Source organism: Rattus norvegicus, chromosome 13 (genome assembly GCF_021556685.1).
Source record: "Rattus norvegicus strain SHRSP/BbbUtx chromosome 13, alternate assembly SHRSP_T2T, whole genome shotgun sequence".
Classification (NCBI taxonomy): Eukaryota; Metazoa; Chordata; class Mammalia; order Rodentia; family Muridae; genus Rattus; species Rattus norvegicus.
In genome coordinates, this window is record NC_141546.1 from 23,879,740 (window position 1) to 23,903,581 (window position 23,842).

Sequence of the window (23,842 nt, forward strand, 5' to 3'; positions counted from 1 at the left end):
TTCAGCAGAATTAGATATAAATGTGTTTATATAGCTAGATATCACTAGATAAATAGTATCTAGATGTCATCATAAGTAGCATAAACTTCTAGAACAAGCCTTCTGGCTGAGCAGGGATGCAGCCCTAGTTAGCTTGCTGAGCTGCTTTCAGTCAAAACCAGTGGTCTGTCTATCTGGAGCCTCTACAGTCAGCTAAAAATACAGCAGGAAATGGTTAATTGTATCTGCTCTTTACAGTCTCAGTAGGCACATCAAATTTCCTACCACAAGTTTTATTCACTGTGCAATCCAGAGTAACTCTCCACCATGGCCTCCAGAGCGGTCTTCAGTTTGCCGAAGAGCTGTATACACATATGAAAAGTGGAAGTGTCAGTGCATGGAAAGGGCCCGCGGTCCTCTGGGCTTTTGTTGGTATTCCCATAACTCTTTTCATTCTCATCACCATTCCTCCATGCACCTGAAACTAACACCGGCTTCTCTTGCTTTTATTCTATGTGATAAGAAAGAGTGGCCAAATGAAGGGTAGTGGGCGAAAGCAAGAAAAGAAGAAAATGGTGAACAATGTCCCACATGAAAAAGCTATCCAAAACATTAATGGAAGCCTTGTTCCTGTTGACAAAGGAATCAACAAGAGCCAAGTCACACCCTGGGTTTTGTTCTAGTGTTCAAGAGCAGAGGTAGACCTGTGTGTTTCTCACAGAACACTTTAAAGGATACCTTAATCAATCAGCAACAAATTATACACTGATAAAGTTTTCCACTTTATGACCCACTATTATTCCCCTTGAAACTGTCTTTTGTCTTTTTCTTAGAAACATACCAGTAGAAATGGTATTAATCGCTGTTGGCAACCTACAGCAGGGATTAAGCTTGAAATGTATGAGTTACACTTTGTCTGAATTCATGTCTCTGCATGCAATCCTAGACAGAAAATGTTCACAATTAATAACTGAGGCAAGAACTCAGCTCTCTACCTCTCTGAGTTATTTGAAATTGTGTCCAAGATAAGCCGGATAAAGGAAGTGTGTTCTGGCTTGTGAAAGTGAATCCTGGGTGGGGCTCAGAAGAAGGAGGGTCTATGATTCTGTTTTAAGTTTCTTCAGTTAAAAGTTACCTAACTTTCAGCAACTGTCTTTTACTAGAGGAACAATTTGTGAAGTTTGCTCCAGGAGAGGGAAATAAGGTACTGTAAATATTTCTTGGATTAAAATGTTTACGTGTTTGTTATTGTAATGCCTAACAAATTACCAAGAGCTTTACTCAAAACTCATAATAGGTGAGGTTTCATTCTTTTAGCATTTTTCTAAACAAGTCAGATACTTAGCATTGAACTGGTTTAAAATTTGATTGACTAAGAGGAAGGCTATTAGTTGCAAGGAAGCTTTGACTCTTCTACTTGGAGTTGTGAGAGGCCTGAGGAAATTTCGGTCCTCCAGTCATGCTAGATTTGCCAGCTACTGAGTTATATCTGCCAACTTAACACAGGGAAGGTTGGCTTGACAGTATGACTTTGATACATGGAACCAATGGTTTTTCCATGCCCTCTCCATAACCTGTTCTCCTGCCTGTGAGCATGCCATGTGCCTTTAGCTCCTTTATCTGCTATTGGACACATGAGACTCTGAGCAGACATTACTCTTCAGAAGTGCTCCAACATAACAACTTCCTCAGAAAAGGGTTCTGGCAAGTAAAGAAATGCCGGAAAGCAGAGACATTGTCATATTCTGTTCTGAAGAGCTTCATAATGTAAGATTCAGAACTGTCCTCAGAGGAGACAAGCAAGAGGTCTTAGGCAATTTTCATGGGACAAAGAACAAGGATGTCCCCTCTTGTCACATCCTCTACTTCTTCCTCATCCCTCTTTTAAACTTCTTTTGTTGGTCCTACATTACTCAATCTTGCTCTTACCTTCAAAAGTGTACAGACCATTAGCTACACTGACCATGAGATTTGTATTCATAATAAAGAGAACAGGGCTGCACTTTTTTACTGTTTATTAACTATGCATCCTTACTCAGCCTATCTAACTTCTTTGGTCCTGAGTTTTTAGAAGATTAAATAGGAGTGTTAGACTATGGTGGTTCTAAGGTTCTGTCCAAACTGGTAGATTTTATGATTTTTTTTTACTTTCTTAATGTCCTTTTCAGTGTGTATAGCTAATAGTGTATAAAATGTATTCTATATATTCAGTTTATGCTTCTAAAAGTCTCAAAATACCAAATTATTTTGTAAATGATACAGTAGGGGATGGGCAGAAAGTTAAATCTATAAGGTACTTGCATTATAATCATAAAGACCTGAGATTGATCCCCAGAATTCATGTAAAAAGGTAGGCATGGTAATTCCCATTTATAATTTCAGTGCTAAAGAGGTGGAGTCAGATAGATCTTTGAGACTTGCTAGACAACCAGCCTAACTAACTCCATAACCTCAGCCCAGTGATACATCTTGTCTCAAAAAGAATAGTGGGCATCTCATGAGAAACAACTGAAGATTGTCCTTTGGCTCTACATGTGGATATACCAATACATACATACACACAGATGTATGTATAACATGTACACGTACACACATAGGGGCGAGAAAGACAGACACAAACATAGACACAGATAGAGAGAGAAAGAGAATATGACACAGTAATCTGATTACTCAATATTTATGTCTAAATTATTTTGAATAAAATCTCATCTTAGAATTCTGTATCTTTCAGGAATCATTTCTGATTGTTGGGTTAGGTAATAGTTTAATAGTTAAAAATGGGTGTTATCAGAAAGATTTCTTCCTTGTATCTTCGAGGCTATACTTTATACATTATTTCTGATGTTAATAAGGTTGAAGATAAGTGGATATTAACTATTTGCAAAAGGATATTTCTTTTCTTAGAGAAACATTAGATTTTCAGGTTACTTACTATAAATAAATTCCATATTTAGCATAACCTATATGTCGAGGTATAAAATCTCCAAGCCCTACAATGTTGCTTGCTCTGGGCCATAGAGCCAAACATTATTCCTGTGAATATACCTCATGGGTTTTACAAATATAAATTGCATAATCAAAGTATGAGCTGAATGAATATGGTTTTGAAGGAAGTAGAGTTCCTTATAAGATGACATCCTTTGGAGTGGGAGTGCTGGCAAATTTCCAAGGCTTCATGGAATTCACCTGGGTTCCTCAGAAGATTTCACCATGGGTACAAACCACACCTTGGGTGTGACCCTGAGTCTGCAAAGCCATGTGCGTGATCAAGTGTAACTTAATGGGTGGGGAGGATTTCAACAGAATCACTGTAAAAACAAATAATGTAACCAAAATCTATGCACACTGGGTCTTGATTCCAGCTTTGACAGCAGAGAGAAAACTTCTGACTTTCCCAAAGCCTTTGTTGTTGGGACAAGATTCAACTTCTCACAATGTTAGTAACTACAGAAGGTCCCGGGCTTAGGTATTCATCAATTCAGTATCAGTCATTTAATAAATTTGGAAATTATTTGACTATAGAACAACAAACATTAAGTTATTTTTAAATTAAAATCCCAGAACAATTAAAGGTGAAATTTAGAAGATGCATATAATACAGCAAAATGGAATTTTTTGAGTTCTCTTGTTAAAGAAAAGTGAATAACAAAAAGATAAAAGTTACTCAATTTCTTATAAGAATTTTCAACTTATTTGTGCATAATATCAAGCTGAAGTAAATAATACATAGTGTACTGCAGACAGTACAGACTATATAGGTAATGAAAAAATACCTATAAATAATTATTTTGGGCAAAGTGCTGAACTATATGCTGTTAGGTATATAAGGCAATATATAAGAAGAAGATATTTCTAAGGCACTTGGGAAGGCTATGCAGAGGCACAGAGTAATACATGTCCAGAAAATGGAAATACTATGTTATGGTACTTGTCTGTCAAGTGCTTGGAATCCAGGTGGTCCCTGTGGTGTGTTGCATGAAACTTTGAAGCAAGCATGCATTCTTACATTCTTCGTTTGTTTTTTAAGCTGAGAATATATAAAACAGTAGTGGTGGGTGAATTAGAATTTTGTTAAAGTCAACTCAGTAATGAATAGTTGCACATATAGCTGAGTCTCTGGACAGATACTTTTGCAAAAATAAATTAAATGGAAAAGACTTAACATTTTTATGTCCTCTGTCTTATTCTCTTTACAGGTTTGCCCAATGGCCTCACTAGCAGTATCCATCAACCAGTTCGCTGTGGAGTTCAGTAAAAAGCTCGCTGAATCTGCTGAGGGTAGAAACATCTTCTTTTCTCCATGGGGCATCTCAACTTCTTTGGCTATGGTGTATTTGGGTACCAAAGGTACTACTGCAGCCCAGATGTCCCAGGTGAGTGGAAAAACCCATCACCCCCAAGGTATAAAAGTTAAATGGTATTTTTGTTTAGTTTAGTTTTGTTGTGTTTTTAGTTAGCTTGTTTAATTTCAGTTGGGTCCTGAAAGTCTAGTAGCCCACACTTTACAATGATATTTCTCAAAACACTTAGAAAACACTGTACCATAAAATGAAGTCCAGAGAAATCCATTTGAAATTGTTGGGGCATATCTCTGTAAGTTCAAGGCAAGCCAGGTCTAAGTAGCAAGTTAGAACTACACGATGACATCTTCTCTCAACAACGGCAAGAAAGCTGAAAACGTGAACCTGTTAACCTGTTTCCCTAAAAAATTAAAAAAAAAAAAGAACCTGTCTCCTCCAGAAAAAAGATCAATGGTGAGGTCAGACCTTGTAGTTTAGCACTAAACAGTTTTATTTTAATGATAGACCTGCTTTAAAGACTAATATTCTAACTTTAAGTAGTAAAACTATTGAGCATGCTTCTGATAGAGAAAATTCAAGAAGTCTAGCTGTGTGTAGTGGCACACTTCTGTAATTCTAGCCTTTCAGATATCCCAGCAGGAGGAGAGTCAGGACTTCTAAACCAGGTTGCAGAACACAGTGAATTCTAGGCCAGCCGAGAAATACAAGGTAATACCCTATCTTGAACAAAGCAACAACGTAATAACAGAATTCTGTTTCCATGCTTTGTTTGGTCACATCTTTATTTAAACCACAGTTGCCTGTTTGAATCTAAAGAGTTCAGAGACTGTATTAAAACATGAAAATGCTATTGTTATAAGCTTCCCCAAAGAGCATTTTACAACACACACACACACACACACACACACACACACACACACACACACACACGAGAGGGGGGGCAAAAGAGCCATATGTATGTGCACATGTAATCAAATATGTGAATGCACACAACTAAATAATGATTGTTAACTGATATATAAGACTGACCCATTGATAAGTTATTAGGTGTATTCCATTTTGAGCCCATTTCACATGAAATATATGTCTGGATAATGCTTGTCTCTGCTGTACCTATGATTGACTTCAGTTGCCGTGAGTCTAGTGAACTTGCCATGCACCTAATTACTCTAGGGGAGGTAACCCTTACTCTGTTATTATGAGTCAATACATCTTGTGGTAGGATGTACTTACTGCTATTGCAATCTGGGTCCAGGATGTTACACCGTGGCATACTTTAGGGGAAACAGAAGAACCACATCCTTCCTGCTAGCTTCCAAGTGAAATGCTGGCATAAACATGAAGGTTATGTGTGTACATGTCAACTTGTTATTATAGCATGCATGACTTCTGAGACTGGATGTCTGGAAGTTTTTTTACACAGGGTGTACGCAAATTCACTAAAGTCTGGTACATTGTACACACAAATATCATTAGACTCCACATCTGGAGGCTGAGTCCCCAAGGTTGTTTCTCCTCTATTTTAGGCACAGTCATAGCTCTTGGCTATGTTACCTGTGCTTCTGACCAAAGCACTATAAAGCAAAGTTCCCACAACACTTTCATTAATCTCGATTAATTTTCCAGTGTGGCCACGAAACTCTGGGAGATGCTTATTTGTTGGCACTTCATAAAGAATGCTACAAAGGATACAGATTAAGAAATGGGTAGGGTAATATATGAAGAACAGAGGCTGATAGCTTCCTCGGACTAAATGATTTAAGTTTCCATATGTGGGGTCCTAATTCTAACTGTCCCCACAAACCCCAGGATTTACTTCCTTTACACATGAGTACTGTCCGCCCAGTGTGTAGAGCACATTTTTTTCTCTTAATTTAGGATTTAACCTTAGTGGATTTTTTATGTTGACACTTACCTTTATTTTCAAAATATCACTGAGAAACAGATGAAAACCCAGAGAATTTTACCTCGGGATAGTTTTAACATTGTCACAATATACTGTGAGAAACTTAGATTTTTTTTTAAAGCTTCATTTAATGAGCTTTTTAACTCTGCTGGTGTTATATAAGCTCAGTCAGAACCTCCTGGTTTAGTTATTTATGTGCTCTATGGTTGTAAGAATTATTGATTCATATTTACAAATATTTCATTTCATATGTGTACTTCTCTGTAAAGTATATTCACTTGCCTTTTTATTGACATTACAGGTACTTCATTTTGGCAGCATCCAAGACTTCAAATTTGGTCCTGATAGTGAAAAGAAAAGGAAAATGGTATTTACATATTTCATATCCATTTGTCAATTGTGACGGGGTTGCTTTAAACAGATGTATTTTGTGCTCAGTTCAAGCAATCTACTTAAAACTTTTATTGAGAACATGAAATATAGCAGAATATATTTCAGAATCTAAAGTGCTTATGCTTTGTCAGAATTGTTTCCTTCTTGTCTTATCTCCCTTTTTATCTCTCTCAAGGCTTTGTTTTACTTTCAAAGTCCTTCTTGTCTGCCCTTGTAAGCTATGAATGAAAGGTTCCTTTATTAAAATCGTGTATCAAGCACATAGAAGAAAATACTTGTATCTATTTTAAATAAATTGTTTTCACCTTTTGCTTGCTATGCATCAAACGATTGTGTTTAACTCCAGATTGGTCATATATCATTTGGTTTTTGTTCAACATTTTTTTTCTAATCCCTGCTCTTTTAAAGGAATGTCATTCAGGCAAAAGTGAAGAAATACAGTCCGATTTCCAGACCCTCACTGCAAAAATCCTCAAGCATGGAAATTCTTATGTCCTTCAAATAGCTAATAGGATATATGTGGAGAAAACATACCCATTTCATAATGTGAGTATAAACATCTTTTGTTGGTAATGGGGAAATGAGGCAGAAATGAACCGACAAGAAAATACACATTTCTCTAGAGTCCTCCAGGAAAATCTCAGTGTGACCAGTACTTCTTGGTGAGCAACCATTTTACAGTAACCTGTGAATACCAATTTCTGAAGAAAACTGTAATGGGTCTGACCTGGGACTGGCTCATGGCCTTACAGACATGGGTATCTTGAGCTAATTTCACCAGAAAACACAGAGTGAGGAAGCATCCAGTCATGTAATAGTAGGGTAGAGCTGAAGGGGCCAAACATGATGTCTAGCCCTGGACTGTGGCTGGAAGCTGTCTTTGGGATGAGAATAGAGGACATTTCCCCATCAGGCTTTTAGAAAATTTGTCAGGATGGAAATGATGCCAATTTCCTTCATTGCTAATGGTTGACTTCTGACCAGTAGAAACATTGGTGCCTCTGTCTTATTAAGACTCAATAGCTCCTCAAGGAACAGTTAGTTATTTTTCTACTTTAAGTTTGTGCATGACACCCTTTGAAAAAAATCAAGAAGAGTAGTGGACTCAAGCATGTAAAGGTTAAAGAGTAAGGACGTGAGACAGGACAGATAAGAAGTAAATATCCTGTAGTTTCAAGCATCTTATGGCTGCCAACATCAGTGGGTTCTTGGGAATTCAGAGCCTTGGGCTGTGTTAATCTAAAATACCATTCAGGTATAGCCTTAAAGACACTCTCATTACTGTCAGGATTTTGGATTCCTACTTGACTCATAACTAAGAAAGTTGAGCTCAGTAGCACTCAGCTTAAAACCAAGGGATACAGGCATTTGACCATCTTTTCTATGAGTCTACAGGAACATTAACAGGGAGTTGTGCCTCATATTGGGGGTGGGGGTGTTTTTGTTTTTGTTTTGCTGGATTATAAATTCCAATGTGGACCTCACAGCCTTTTGGGGGGATAGGATTAACTCTCTGACTCTTACTAGACCTCCAAGAAGTAACCAAACTAAAGGAATAACACTGCCCCTCCTGGAGAAGAGAAACCACATTGCAGGGCAGGTGTTACAGCAAGTGCATCCTCAGGTACTGCCAGCTGTGATGAGAACCATAGGGCGTGACATCAAAGCTCCAAGGGCAGAGGCCAGGCTCACTCCCTCAAAACCACTGGTGAGGCTTTTGACCTCACTCCCAGATCAATTGCCTAGCAGAAGGTAATTTTCTTCAAGCCTCTCTAAGTTCCTGGGGGTCTGGAGACCACCTCAGTCAACTTGCAACCCCAGAGTTCTCACTAGGCTTCCACACCTCCCACAAAAAGGCACCCGACTCTGAATATTCTTTGGCTACTGGGTAACCTCTTGTGGACTTACAGTCTTCTCTTTTCATTCAACATTCAGTTCCACACCTGAAAAAAGGAAAAGAGAAAACATACATGCAAGTAACCTTATATAGACTAAGCAGGATGTGTTTATAAATTTATATATATGCACGCAGGTACCCTGGTACCATGGGTAGGCAGATTTTCCTTCTGTTCCTGTGGTTCTGTATGGATAACTGGTTTTGAAGAGAACTAAATTTTCATTTTGACTCATACCATAAATGAAGAAATACACATTGTATGGGTGGAGTGCAAGACTGCAGTTTTCCCCCCTATTGATTTTTGTTAAAAATAATGTATACAAAATTAATTTCTCAGTTTGGGATTTTACCTATATCTTTCAGAAATATTTGGAGGACATGAAAACATACTTTGGTGCAGAACCACAGTCTGTTAACTTTGTCGAAGCTTCTGGACAGATCAGGAAGGAGATCAACTCCTGGGTTGGAAGCCAGACTGGGGGTAAGCTGTTGCCCAGGGCACAGCCAATGGCTTGCTCTAATCTTCAACTTATTTGTATGAAATTCTGCCATGCATGCCTATATATTTCTTTAGTGGAACTATGGAACACATGCTAAATATTCAGAATTTTTATTTCTCTTTACACCTCTCTAAGTTTTAGTTTGGTAGCCTTCCTAGTAAGTCCTGTCTAAAACCTAGAAATCAAACTTCCCAGGCATATGTGAATGCAAAGAGTGTTTAATTCTTCAGAAGTCCAGCATGCTGGGGTCTCCCATTACCAAGATAGACAACCAAGTGAGCTTCCAGGCTCAGTTTAAAGCACACTGGAATTTGGAGTAGATGAGCTTTATCTTTCTCTACCTCTAGGAGTTCCAGAACCCCTATGGGGCATGAAGGCTGGAACCTGGGATTTTTCTATTAGTGATTGGCCTGCCTGGGCTTGCCTGAAGTTGCCAATTCTTAGGCCTAGTCTCCTTAACTGCCAATTTGAAGTCTGCCATGGAAGCAGCCTAGCCTTCTCAATGTCTGTTTCTAAATTTCCTTGTTTCCTGAGGGCAGTAGTCACTAGTCTGGGGTTTACTCTAGATCTTAACTTAATCAAATTTGTAGAAATGCTCTTTCCAGATAAAGTCACATAATATCTTAGGAGTTAGAATATAAACATTTTAATGGGATTGGAAACTTAGACATTCAATAATTTCCTCACAAAATGGATATCCTTAAATATTATCTCGAGGAACAATAAGATAAAGCCAAATGAGAATTTGAGAACATTCTGCACAACAAAGCACATGTTTTGCAAAAGTGTCCTAGTCATCTAAAAACAATTAATAAAGAATGAACTGAACTGTAAAAGAAACTACAAAGAAATTATAACTAGATATAGCTTGAGATCCTGTCTTAATTGCTGGTGTATGTGGGTGGGCAGTTTAGGGGTTATGGGGGCAGCTGGGCGTGTTTTAATTAGAACAACTGATGGTTTTTAAGGCAGCTTGTTAAGAGCATTTTATTGAAGCAAACTTTCTGTTTTAATTCCTTGGCAAACACCACTTTCTATGGTATAATGATGATGATGATGATGATGGTGGTGGTGGTGGTGGTGATGATGATGATGATGATGATGATGATGATGATGATGATGATGTAGTAAATGGGACTCTTCCCACTGGAGACTGAGTCAGAGAGATGATGAGTCTAGGACCTGCTTAGGCTGTGTGTTGAGTTCTGCACACTAGCCTTGGGCTGCAGGAAAAGGCTTTTTGTCAAACATACATCCAAACGAACTAACTAAACAAATGTTTGTAATCAACAATTTTATAAATGTGACATATCATGTAGATGCAACTATCCCTTCGGAATTCTCTATTGCTAAGAGAAAAATATATTGTGCAGGAAGTAGTATAATTCAAGATTTATATGACGTTTATGTTTCATTTTCCTTGTTACCCATATTGTCTGCAAATAATAACGTTGTCTCCCTACTGTGTAACCAACACATTCCATATTCTTGCTCTGATTCATGAATTATCATTTTGGGGAAAAAGTTAAGTAAGAGTAACCCTCGAAGTCTATGGATACTGCCATGTATCTGTTTACTGTGGCTGTCAAACAACTAGTACTGCAGAAGATAGGGTAGTTTTTTATTCAACAATTCTTCAAAGCTATTTAGAAAAAGTGTGCTACTGTTGTGGATTGATCCTAATGCTCTTTGTGTTAATTTGGCTTTCAAAATTACTCAGGGACCAGCACTATGCCTATAAGATGCTGAAGGTCCCTGCCCCATTTGGCCTTGGTTGGTGAAATAAAGTTGCCTACAGCCAATGGCTGGGCAGGGAGTTAGAGGCAGGACTTTAGATTTCCTGAGCAAGAGAATAGGAGAGAAAGGGAGGTTTAAGTATCCAGCCATGTAAATCAGGGAAGCCGCCCTAGGACCACTTCCCAGACTGGATTTTGGTGGGCAGTAGCAAGAAGCCTGCTGGAGTTCAGAGCAGATTCATAATTTACAGCTTTAAGCTACTTAATCAGAAATTGTTCTATTTCTGGAATATCCTAAAACAAAATTTTAAAAGAAAATGTTTCCAGAAAGAATGGAAATCTGGTTATCTAATTAATCTAATCTAAATTAAATGTAATTAATCATACATATTCCAATAGCCATTTTGAGACCTGTCCTGCTCTTGTAGGTAAAATCCCAAATCTCCTCCCAGATGACGCAGTAGACAACAAGACTACGATGGTTCTGGTGAATGCCCTTTATTTTAAAGGAACCTGGGAGCATCAGTTCTCAGTGCAAAACACCACTGAAAGACCTTTCAGAATAAACAAGGTAAGAGTTGGTTAAAAAGCAATTTGAAGGTCCTAGACTCACAGGGCCTTGCAAAAACGACATATTCTATATTCAATGTATTCTCATTTCTAATATCTTTCTATTTCCAAATGCTAATTAGAGAAGGAAAGGCTGAGATCAGAGTTCTTTCTTCCCTTTGACCTAAAACTTGCTATTTCCTTGTTTTTCTCTGAATACAGGTTACTTGCATAATTTATCAGTTCATGCCACTGAGCATGTGGAAGCTGGGTAGAGTGGGTTTTCTCTTTACTTCCCAGTTGAGAAATAGAGGTAGCTAAGGAAGTAGAGGTATGTCTGAGTTAAACTTCCAGAACCAATGATTACCACACAATAAGTCATACTATTTCTATTAATATAGTTAGCAAAGTGTATGTGTGTTGGGGGGGGCATATTGAAACAGAGTTAGAGATAAATCTGAGAGATTCCAAGGGCTTGACATCACCAAGACAAAATCTCTCAGACAAACAACTTGAAAGGAGGAAAGATGGTAGCTCGTGACTTTAGAGCTCCAGTGCCTGGTCACCTGTCCTAGAGAACATCAATGTAGAAAGGCGATCTCAAGGAAAAGTTAGTGAATGTATGATAGGGGAGAGTTAGGGAGACAGAGAGGGGGAGAGAGAGAGAGAGGTGGGGGAAGAGAGAGAGAGAGAGAGAGAGAGAGAGAGAGAGAGAGAGAGAGAGAGAGAAAGGTGTCTCAGTTACGGTCTCCATTGCTACAAAAGAGACATCATGACAGAGGCAACTCATAAAAGGACAACATTTCCTTAGGGCTAGCTTATAGCTTCAGAGGTTCGATCCATTGTCATCATGACAGGAAGTATGGCAGCATGTATGCAGACATGGTGATAGAGGAGCCGAGAGCCCTCTGGCAACAAGGAGATCTGAAGGCAACAAGGAGACTGCCTCATCCCAAAGCAGCCAGGAGGAGAGTCTCTTCGTCATTGGGTGGAGCTGGAGAACTAGGAGTCCTACACAATGACACAGTTCCTCCAAGAAGGCCACATCTCCTAGCAGTACCACTTCCCATGAGCCAAGCATATTCAAATCACAATGTGGGGAGACAGATAGACAGACAGAGTAGGGTCAATATTCCAGTAATACAACTTCCTTACTAAGTCCCAACTCCTACAGTTCCCAGCATCCATGCAGCATCACCAGCTGGTAACTAAGATGTGGCAATGGAAACACATGGCCTTTCCAATTTATGACCTAAGGCTAGAATGTGACTGAACCAAAATGTCAGGATTTTTGTCTCATTATCTCCTCTCACTGAATTTCTTCTATCATTTTTTTCTCTCTGGCTGAGCTCCAGGTTTTTTTTCCAAGCCACAATGGCCAAATATAGCTATCCACAATAGCTCTTCTACTCTGAAAAATAGGGTATAAGCACCTCAAAGCTAGCTGACATAGTTATTGGTTTTAACAATGATAGCTGAAAAGGACTGTAGTTGGTGCCATTGTCTGTGCACCTTGGGAACCATCACTTTACCACAATCGATGACCTGGCTACAAGGCTTCATCAGCTTATGGGTGAGGCCTTCTGATTTACCTCAGCTCCACATACGGTTTGTAAATAGTATATCTATAACCCTTGACTGCAGAAAGTTTTGTTGTGACTTCATTTGCAGTTGATTTTGTTGAAAAATACATCACATGGTTCTGGAGAGATGACTTAGCAGTTAAGAGCTCTTGCTGCTCTTCCGGATAACTAGGTTTTGATTCCTAACATTCACGTGGGGAAGCTCAAAACCAGGGCATCTGTTGCCTGGGTGTATATAGGTACTCGTACACGTAACAGAAGTCCTTTATCTGGCAATATTTTTACAAGTATTTCATCCTTATCTATTGCTTGCTCTTCATTTTTTAATGTACTTCAGTTTTTATAATTGATACTGAAAATATTTCCTAAGTTTCTCAAGTGTTTGTGTGTAAAATGGGCTATAGTTTCTGGGGGTCATTAGTACTTTTATGGTCTTCACACATTGCTCCTTTAAGTGCTTAGTAGAATCTACTTACTGCGGCATAAGCACATTGCCAGGTATATGTTTGAGACAAAAGCTTTTTTGTTTGACTTCCACTGATGTTGTTAGTAGAATTTTCCAGAAGTTATGGTGGGAAAACTTTAGTGTATATGGGAGGATAGCTAGTTTTGCTAAAGTACAAGATGAAGGTAAACTGATACTGACCAGATAAAGAATCTGTGACTTTACTGTTCCTTTTTATAGACAACAAGCAAACCAGTGCAAATGATGTCAATGAAACAGAGTCTTCAAGTCTTCCACATTGAGGAGCTGCAAACCATAGGCGTTCAACTCCACTATCAGAACCGTGAGTTCAGCCTGCTTCTACTGCTTCCAGAGGAAGTGGAAGGCCTGAAACAGGTAGATTCATCAGTCCATCTGATATAAAATAGATTCTGTGACTGCTGCTATGCTTTAGAGAGAAAAGCATGAGGACTTGTCCTCCCTGATGTTAAATTTCTGCATGGGCGGGCATCCTTTGGACTTGATATACTTGGGCCCTGGGTACTTTGTATTGTAACATTGCTCATACTTTATGAAATTCTACAAAGTTAATATTCCTCCTTATTTTTAGAACATTTAGGTAACTATAGACACCTCTAGCACAGGTGGGTACACACATAGTCACATGTACACAGATATGGAGGCACTTAGGACAAATCGTGATCACATATTAGTTGCCTTGGGTCTTCTCAGTTTAGCAGAAACTACCCAATTCAAGATTAACTTTTATTTAGAATTACTAATTCTAAATAAAAACCTTTTTATTGATTCTTTGTGAGTTTCACATTATGTATCACAGTTCCACTCATCTTTCTGTCCCCTCATATCTGCCTTTGCAACCTCCCGCAAAATAAAACATACACACACACACACACACACACACACACACACACACACACCCCACCCCACAAACTAAACAAACAAACAAAATGAAAACAAAGGAGAGAAAAAAAATCTCATTGTGAAAGCAGTAGTGTGTCACAGTGTGTCCCACAGTATATCCCTATGTCCACATATTTTCACTTGCAAACATTCATTACAATGAGTCACTGGTTGCCCTTGAGATTGCTGGCTTGTGTGACACCATTAATTTTGGCTCCTCACCTGGACTCTTGCTGGTTTTCCTATTGTTTCTCTGTGCCATGGAGATCCTGCAGTTTTAGATTGTCAGTACTGGCCCTTTCGTTCCGACTATTGGTTCCGACTATTCAGAAATAATATAGATTTTGGGGTGGGCTGATTCAGAGCCCTGGTTCTGGCCTGCTGTCTCTCACTTATCCTCATCACCAGGAAGCTCTCTAGCACTGCCCGTTTTGGGCCACAGAAAACTGCCATCTGTAGGAGACAGGGTCAACTCTCCTGATCTCCTGACCTCAGGGCCCATTCACCAACACCCATGCGTCCAGAGCCAGCTCCTCTATGCTGCCCATTCACGGCTCAAGGGCTACTCATCCAACTGCTGTATCCTGAGAGGGGATAGGCCAGCTCTCCTGATCTCAGCCTCTGGGCTGACTCATCTGTGCCTTCGCCATGAAGGCCAGCTCCACTGTGCTGCTCAGATGAGGTATAGGGACAGCTCTCCCACGTCCTGCAGATAGTGATGGGGGAGGGCTATCTCACCATCTCTCATGACCCCAGGGCCAATTTTCCTGACAGCTGCAGGTTGTGAGGTGTAAGCAGAGGAGGGGGAGGTAAGGTACCACTCCCATCCCCATGACACCTCATGCCAAAAGGTCGATGGGACAAGATTTCCGGTGCTCTGTCCTAGGGCTGTCTTACTTACTTCCTCTGGAGAAAGACCAACATTACGGTGGTGCCCAGGCAAGGTGCAGCTCAGTTCTCCTGAATACTGCAATTGGCAAGGGCCAGGACCAGCCCAACAGCTCCCATGACCCTGGGATCTGCTCTCCTCGATGTGCAAGTGGTGAGGAACGATGATGCAGAAGGCATCTCCCCTCTGCCCAAGCTGCCTGAGTCAGGTCAGAGAAGTGGCAGGGCCAGCTCTCCCAGACTCTTCTGTATCCATTGGCCAGCTCACTTGCACTCTTCCTCCAGAACCAGCTATACTGTTCTGCCCAGATGAGGTGCAGGGCCCACTCTTCCAATACTGTAGCCCACGAGGGGCAAGGCCAACTTACCTGCTTTCAGGACCCAGGGGTCTTTTCTCCTGATTGCCTCAGGAGGTGTGAGATGTGGGGAGGGGAGGGAGGGGAGGAATCACCCACATGTGCTCACCACCCCAAGGTAGATGAATGTTTGGCTCACCCACACCAACTGAGCACCAGGACTCCGCTGTGCTGCCTGGATGAGGCTCAGGGCCTGCTCTCCTGAGTGGTGCTTCTGGTGATGCTATTGAGAAATGGTGCCAGCTACTAGCAGGCCCTGGGGTGACATTCTTCATCTATGTTCCTTGCATTGGAGGGCAGGTCTGTGGATAGAAAGGTCTCTGTCTGTCTTCCTCCTCCCACATTGTGCTTCCTGGATTTGATTTGATTTAATTTAATTTTTGTGAGTCTTAGGTGTGAGATAGCTTTGTTGACCTCTGCTCTGCCCTGACTCATTTAAGAACAATATAACCAATGAGATTTTCTTTGTCCCTTGCCATGGGGTGGAGGAGGGCTAACTTTTTATCACATTAATCAATCTAAAATGCTATTATTCTCATGGTTCTGTTTGTAAACAATATTTAGATTTTAAAAATGAGGCATAAGAATAGATAGGTCAAATAAATACAGTCACATGATTTTTAAATTTTATGATAGATTGACAATTTCCTTATAATGTATCATTTGGTGTGTCAGCAACTGAAAGCTAGCAAACTAGACCATGGACAACCTTTGAAATACGGATCTTTCGTTGCTTAGCAGGGCCAAGTGCCTAAGGACTCTCATTCTGGCAGTGGTGAGGTAGAAAGCTCTGGAAACAGTCTGGATGATGTGGTTGAGGTTCATGGGTAACCGGATGGCCACTGCTCGTGGAAACCAGGTGATACCTACAGAAGAAATAACTCATGGGAATCTGAAAGCCATACTAAATTCATTTCGTATTCAATAACCCTTGTTTGTGTCAGAGGGCCAGACTACATCTATTTATGGAAGTCATTTGCAGACCCACTTCAGATTAATATATACCAAAACTTTTGGGGAGGATTAATTTTTTTGTGGTGCCTTAGATCACACAGGGTTCTTGTGTACTAAGTGGGATTTCTTGGGTAGAACTTCTTCTCAAACCCAAATAAATCTCTTTATTTTATCTTATATTATTTTATTTTATTTTTATATGTATGAGCATTTTGTCTGCATGTATGTCTGAATAATATGTGTGTGTAGTGTCTGTGGTAACTACAAGAGTACATGGGATGTCCTAGAACTGGAGATATATAGACAGCTGTAAGCCACCATGGAGAGGCTAGGATAAGAATCTGGATCCTCTAGAAGAGAAGCTAGTACTCTGGACTACTGGGGCACCTCTCCAGCCTTTGAATTAATCTTTTTAATCACTTCTATTTATTTATGAGTATTTATATAATTATACATATGGGGTGTTATACGACTTTTTAAAAAACCTTTTTTAATCAAATAAACAATCTCCCATTCAGACTGTTTATCTTATTAAGTCTGATCTACTTTGTGTCTGAGCAAATATATGCCTATATGCTTCTATTGCAGTAGATACCCTGTCTTTCTTTGCCTATTCTCTAATTTTCCATATGTGTCAAGCTCTTAATGTTGATAAGTTTCCATGGCTCTGCTAGCATACAGAAAATATTTTTATATTGTTCTTCAAAATGTGTGAAACTAGAGAGGATGGTAAGGACAAGACCTGTGTAAATTGAAAACCATTACAGTCATAACATGTTGCTTCATAGGAATTCAGAGTCCTGAGATGAAGATATTGTAGCATCATTAATGTATAACATTCACAAATATGTCACTTATACAGCCAATATTTAGATTTATAAAACTCTCAAATAAACAAAAATATATGCTTTGGTGTAAAAATATGAATAAAATGTCAAATCTATATAACTATACAAATAGACCTATGCCCACATTCATATATTATTCTTGGAACTTTCAAAATATAAAGGGCAGTTGAGGTATCCTATGCCCAATATAAAAATGTACTCATAAGCTTTGGAATTTTTCTTTTTCCCCCTTTTCATTCTTTTTTGACATCATTTAGAATATTGTGTTATAAAATATAGGCATTTTATTTTCTCTGAGATTTTGTTTTCAATGAACTGTTTCCACTGTTAAGAAAATGAGCAGTTTTTGCCCTGTGTCACTGAAATTTACTCCTAAAAGAAATCTCTTATGGGAAGAGATGTTGATTTTGGTCTTGATTTCAATCCATGCTGGCAAAGAGGCTGTGGCAGAATAGCTTACATCATAGTGGGCAGGAAACAAGAACTAGAAGGGACCAGAGAAAGATATGGCCATCAAGGATACACTTCCATCCTCCAGCCAGGCACCACTTCCCATAGTTCAGTCACCTCTCAATCGTCTATTCAGAGTTTTCCATTAACAGATCAATATGTTTATTATGCTAGAGTGCTTATGATCTAATTCTCTAAAGAAATGCTCTCACTGACACAGAAGAGGTATGCTTAACTAATCTGTTAGTTGCTTCTAATCTAATCAAGTTGACAGTAAAGACTCATACGTGTCTTAGCATGCAACTTACACTACAGTTATGCTTTGTGTAAAAAAAATCCAAGTGCTTGATTATATTAGGATATTTTAGTATGGTTGGTATCTTGCATACTGTGGTAGAAGTATTTCCCTTTCAAAACAAAGTGTAATTCTTCTATTTCCTAAGTTATTATCTGTAAAACAGAGACTCAGTAGTTCAAGAGTACAAAGTTCTCAACATTTAACCAGTGCATTTCTAAATGTGTGTTTTGCTGCCCTAGGTAGAGGGACTGATGGTACTCTCCTTTGTGGCCTCTTTTTCTCTCTGATTTACTGACTATTTCTGGGTTCCGACCCTGCAGCTGGAGAGAGCCATCACTTACGAGAAACTGGATAAGTGGACCAGTGCAGACATGATGGACACATATGAAGTGTAGCTGTACCTCCCCAAGTTCAAGATGGAGGAGAGTTATGACCTCCAGTCAGCCCTGAGAGATATGGGGATGACCGACGCTTTTAACCAGGGTAAAGCTAATTTCTCAAACATGACTTCAGAGAGAAACCTATTTTTGTCCAATGTTTTCCATAAGACTTTTCTGGAAATAAATGAAGAAGGCACAGAGGCTGCAGCTGGCACGGGAAGTGAAGTCAATTTTCGAATTAAGGCACCTTCCATTGAATTAAATGCAGATCATCCATTTCTATTTCTCATCAGGCACAACGTAACCAATACCATTCTATTTTATGGAAGATTCTACTCCCCCTAAACTCTGCATCTCTCATTTAGTGAAAACTTCATATAGCACAAAACAAACAACCAAAAATTCATATTAGGAGATGGAAAAATCAGACATCACAAAGTCAGCCCATAGTCTATACACATTTTATGCTTGCATATTAATAAATGAATCTTCAAGAGTGTGTTCCTGTGATCCTGTCATGTCTATTTATTTATTTGTTTATTACCACATACACACCATTTTGATTTAGGGTAACTTTTATTAATGTTGCAGAAGTGCTTTTGTAAGTGCCAGAGCTTACTTACTGAACCAGGGTCTCCTGATATGGTTGATGGGAATAAAACCAGGCCAGGTTGGAGCGGGTCTCAGCAAGACTGAGGTAGAGGCAAATTTATCAAAAGCAATCACACTTTTTATATCCTTATGAGAAGCCAAATGCAACAGTGATTTCCAGTAAGAATACAATTGCAGTTGCTAAGATATAGTAATGTTTACAAAATATACAGGTATATAAGGTTAATGTTAAGACATTAACTAGTTCTGCCAAACTTCTATGTTTTGCTGACTTGTAGGGAATGCTGAGAGACATGGGGTTGGGGAGGGGGCAGTTGGCATGCTTCACTGCCTGAGGGAGTGCCTTGGTTTCTCAGGAACTGAAAGGTACATAGTCTCCCAGGAACCCTGGGCTCTAACCTGAGAAACATGACACATGTCTCTCAAAGAAGCTGGTCTAAGCCATCTTCATGATTCCTTACAGTTCCCTGGTTTTTGTTTTTTTAATTTCAAGGCATGAAAGTCATTCTTAAAAGAAACATGGAGTAGGAAATCAATCTCAAAGCAATAATGGTTCCCATTACAACCAATAACAAAATTCCCAGAGACTACAGTTCAGAAGTCTAATTAGACACAAAAATAATGACAAATTCTTTGCTAGGATTTTCCTAGGATTAGATGAATAATTCATTTAAGTTTGAATTTATATTTTTATCCATATGCATAAGTTTATATAAATGTATTTATATTCATATTATTCTATTTTCTCATGCAAGGCCTAAACAGCAATACTCAAATTGTCATGTGATCAGCTTTGCCTAGAAAAACAGTGTGTTCAGCATTGGGGGCACTCAGGACCTTAGAATTAATAATGTGTACAGTAATGTTATTCTCTTCGTACGTAACAAGGTGAAGCACAGTAGGATCAGGAAGATAAGCCCAATATGTCTCAGCAGTGACAGACACATTCATGAGAGTCAATATAGCAAGAAACAGAAATTCTAGAGTCACAGCCTTCTTTTAAGATTTCACTAACTGTCCCCCCTCCATCACTAGTTTCTTTGAGTCATTGTTAGGATGTAGATTATTCTTGGCTGGATGACTCTGTCCCCATTATCTTCTTTTCCTTCCAGTGAAACTGTGCAGATTCTTGGAACCTCTTTGTCCATTTTTCTCAGGTCTGATCAGTTCTTTAGGTATCCACTATTTCTCAACACCCTGTGGAGAAAACTCAAAGATAACCGTGGCTCCAGTGAATTACTGGATCCTGACCATTCTACTGGCTAGACATAGCATCTTTCCATGAACTTGAATTGTTTTGGAGGGGTTCCAAAATACTGGGTATCAGTAAGACCATCCTTACCCAAATTTTAAAAATTTAAAATATAAATAGAAGATAAACTATTGTGAGAAATTGCCATACCCTTCTCCCCTCCTTTTTTTAAAAATACTGTTTAAGTTGCAGATGAGCTCTTTTCACAAAAGGTGGGCCCTGAGGAGTCTGTGGAATTCCGGTGGTGTGGCTAACAACATCTTGTTGGCAAAATTCTGGAAAACCTCAGTAGTACATGTAGTTGCATTGCCAGGTTTTAATAATTAACAAGGGGCTACCATAGCAAGCTTTGAGTAAAGATGTGATACTATCTTTAACTGACAGGGGAACAGCAAAAATGAGCGATGAATAGGTGTCCACAGTGACAGGAATATATTGTAACTTCACCAAACTGGCGACATGATCAACATTCATGTGCCAATATGGTTTGGAAATAATCCTTGGGGAGTTACAGTGTAAAAGGGAAGAGACATGGCATTAATTTTTATGCATGAGTGCCATTCCTTAATTATCAAACAAGCCTGATCCTTAGTGAAAAGTGTTTGAAGAAACTTGTGTTAAAAGAGAATGTGCATTTGCATCTCCCACAGATAAAGGTCCTGGAATATTAGAATACAACCTAATATGACCAAAATAATCTGGATTTCCTACATCTACAATTTCTGTCGAATTAATTGTAATAAATTTTAAATAGAGGTGACTGATAAAGTGATCCATGTTGTTTCCAGATGCTGCACTGCAAAAACTATGTATTATGACTCAAGGTTGGGAGTCATGTTACAAAGCAACACAAATCATATACAGTTCCATTTGTTGTATAAAAGCACTTGGCGAAGTGAATGTCTGTGAAGCATCTTCAGAAATCAGGGCACGGTACCAGCTGTGGTATCTACAAACACTACTTGTACAGAGGTTGGGAAGCGGGTGTACTTTCAGGAAACAAAATAGCATGTTTTTATGCAAAGCTCAGTGTTTACTGGACAGAAAATTATAATCAATTTGAAAAAGATGCATAGGTAAAGCCAGTGATAATTAATCTTAAGTATTCAGCAAAAATTCCCACTGTTTTACTATAAGGAATACACACTTTTTATTGTCTCTTTTCTGAGTAATTGCTTTGTTTAAGACCTTTTCAGAGATGTCAGTTCAGCAACCATAAAAGAGTATAGAGTGATTACCCTTTTGGGGCTGCTAGTGTGATTATCCATTCTAGAGCAGTCCTGTGAGCATGTTGGGAAAACAGATAAGTAACAATGCAGGAACAGAAAAGCGATTGGAGACTCATGGAAGCTGAACATTTCTAAGTACATTTCCCACCTGCTCTAGTGCTGTAAACACAGACTCCATCCATTCACTAGGAGATTAAGGATCAGGATCCCCCGAAGGATATCAAATAAAGGTTGCAGTTTGGATGCAGGAATTTTTAATGCAAGTCTAATCCAATCTACATCCTCTAGCAGTTTTTGAAAATCATTTAGAGTTTTTAAGATGTCCTTCCTAATTTCCACCCTTTGAGGAATGATTACAAAATACTTTATGAAGTTTGCTAAATGTTGGGGATTGGTTCTAATACTTTGTCTTACTTCACCTCTCAAATTGCTGCACTTCCAGACCTGAGGGTCCCTGCCCCCAGCTGGCTTTGATTGATAGTAAAGAATTGCTGTACAGCCAATGGCTTGGCAGAAAGACAAAGGAAGTACTTTTCGATTTTAAGGGTGAGGGGCCGAGAGAGAGAGTGGAGAGATGGAGAAATGCCACGATGGGGAAGCAGAAAGATGAAACTTAAAAGGCCTGCTAGAATGTAAGGATCCAGGAAAATGGCCCAAGGGGCCATTCCCTTAATTGAATTGGGTCTGGGGTAGGAGAGATAACCTGTTCTTTTAGCAAGTTGACTCAAGAAAGTTAGAGGGGAGAATGTATGCAAGATATGGGGAGATTTAGAAGTGCTCAGTCATTGAGCTACTCAAGGAATGTCAAAATTAGATGGTGTGTGTGTGTGTGTGTGTGTGTGTGTGTGTGTGTGTGTGTGTGTGTGTGTTTCATGAATCCAGAGAGCTTCTGGGCAGGTGCAGTGCATGAGTGACCCACTGGGAACTAAAGTGATTTACTTAATCCACCTCTACAGATGGTACAGAACATGTAGACAAAAACTCACTATTAACAGTTATTTACAGATTCTTGGATGGAATACACACACTGCCATGATGTTCAAATATAGATTTTGCCCGAGCCATGTGGGGATTTCTTCCTGTGGTTCAGAACAATACACAGAGTTTGACTCAGATGTGTTGAGAGCCCCTGCTGTTCAAAGAGACAGGATGGCAGAAAGTAGAAGCTGCTGGCCTCCAACAAGCAGATAATCAAAAGATAGAAATGAATGAAACTTGATGTAATTGTTTTTAAGGATAGAAGGTAGTATAATGATAATTGTTTCAATGTTCTTAAGTGTATATGGAATAAAGAGATCTAGGCTTTTGATCTTAGAGTATAGGTAAAAAGTAGGGGATAAATAGAATAAACTTATCTCAACAGATAATAGACGCTTATGTTAATTTTAGATACATAAAGAGAAAGGGACATATGTACTCACAGGGATATTAATTTTCACAGAAGGGAGGATTTAAATATACTTAGATGAATAAATAATTGAGGGTTTTGATCTTATATTATAGGTCAAAAAGCAGGGGGTAGGGAACCTAACCTATCTCAGACGGTGGAAATTTAGGCCTTGACCTCACATTTAAAAATTAACTGTCTAAGAAAAACAAAATAAAACAAAACCAGCAGATAGTGAGAGAGCACTATCTCAATAGATAATATTTGTTTAGATTGTTTTAATTGCTTTGAGTTAATTTAATTATCAAAATGAAAATGATTGTAAGTTTGGGAGTATTTATGAATTTAAAATTCTTCTGGAAGAGGGGTCAAGCTTTACTGTTAATGCTTTCTGGTTACCAGACCAAAGACATGCTATCTGGAAGACAGGCTCTGTATTTGTGTTGACCAGAAATAGGAAAGACTTTGGACATCTTCCATAGTGATATGGATCAGACATGACAGGGGTAGAACCCCTGAAGTTCTTGGCAACAGAAAAGAAAAATTTGAGAAAATCAAACAGGAGAGATAAATTAATTTGATGATTTCTCGACAAAGAACAGTCCATTAACTATCTTAGACAGGAAAATGTCTCTATCCAAAACTTCAGCAAATTTAGACAATAAATCTTGTTGGTTATGGAATCCTTAAGATTCATCATGGCATCCTTCATCTGGCAAAATGAAGATTTATTACATTTGGTTATTGATCAAATTCAATCTTAAAAAAAGACAGTTGCCTTTCACCTGCTGAAACTAGGAGCAAAAGTTATCCTTAACTTGTCTGTGCACCTTACACAATCCATATGAATATCATAATAGTACTAAAATTTTGGTTATGAGATACATCTGTTACATGGGCAAGATTCATCCTTGGAACAGTGAAATGACCCTCTGTTCCAGCTCCCTGCCTCCTGATGATGTCCAGAGATTTAATTCC

General features: G+C 38.9%; 1 protein-coding gene across 3 annotated transcripts; it reads left to right on the top strand.

The window, feature by feature from the left end:
* Positions 1 to 265: 265 nt before the first annotated feature.
* Serpinb10 (serpin family B member 10) lies at positions 266 to 18,883 on the top strand. 3 transcript variants are annotated; one of them, XM_087580087.1, is made up of 8 exons: positions 266 to 1,183; positions 4,176 to 4,352; positions 6,488 to 6,553; positions 6,988 to 7,125; positions 8,840 to 8,957; positions 11,141 to 11,283; positions 13,530 to 13,685; positions 18,325 to 18,883. In XM_087580087.1, the coding sequence occupies exons 2-8, from the start codon at positions 4,185 to 4,187 to the stop codon at positions 18,397 to 18,399; spliced, it is 864 nt and encodes a 287-aa protein (XP_087436213.1). In that variant the 5' UTR covers positions 266 to 1,183; positions 4,176 to 4,184; the 3' UTR covers positions 18,400 to 18,883.
* The last annotated feature ends 4,959 nt before the right edge of the window (positions 18,884 to 23,842 follow it).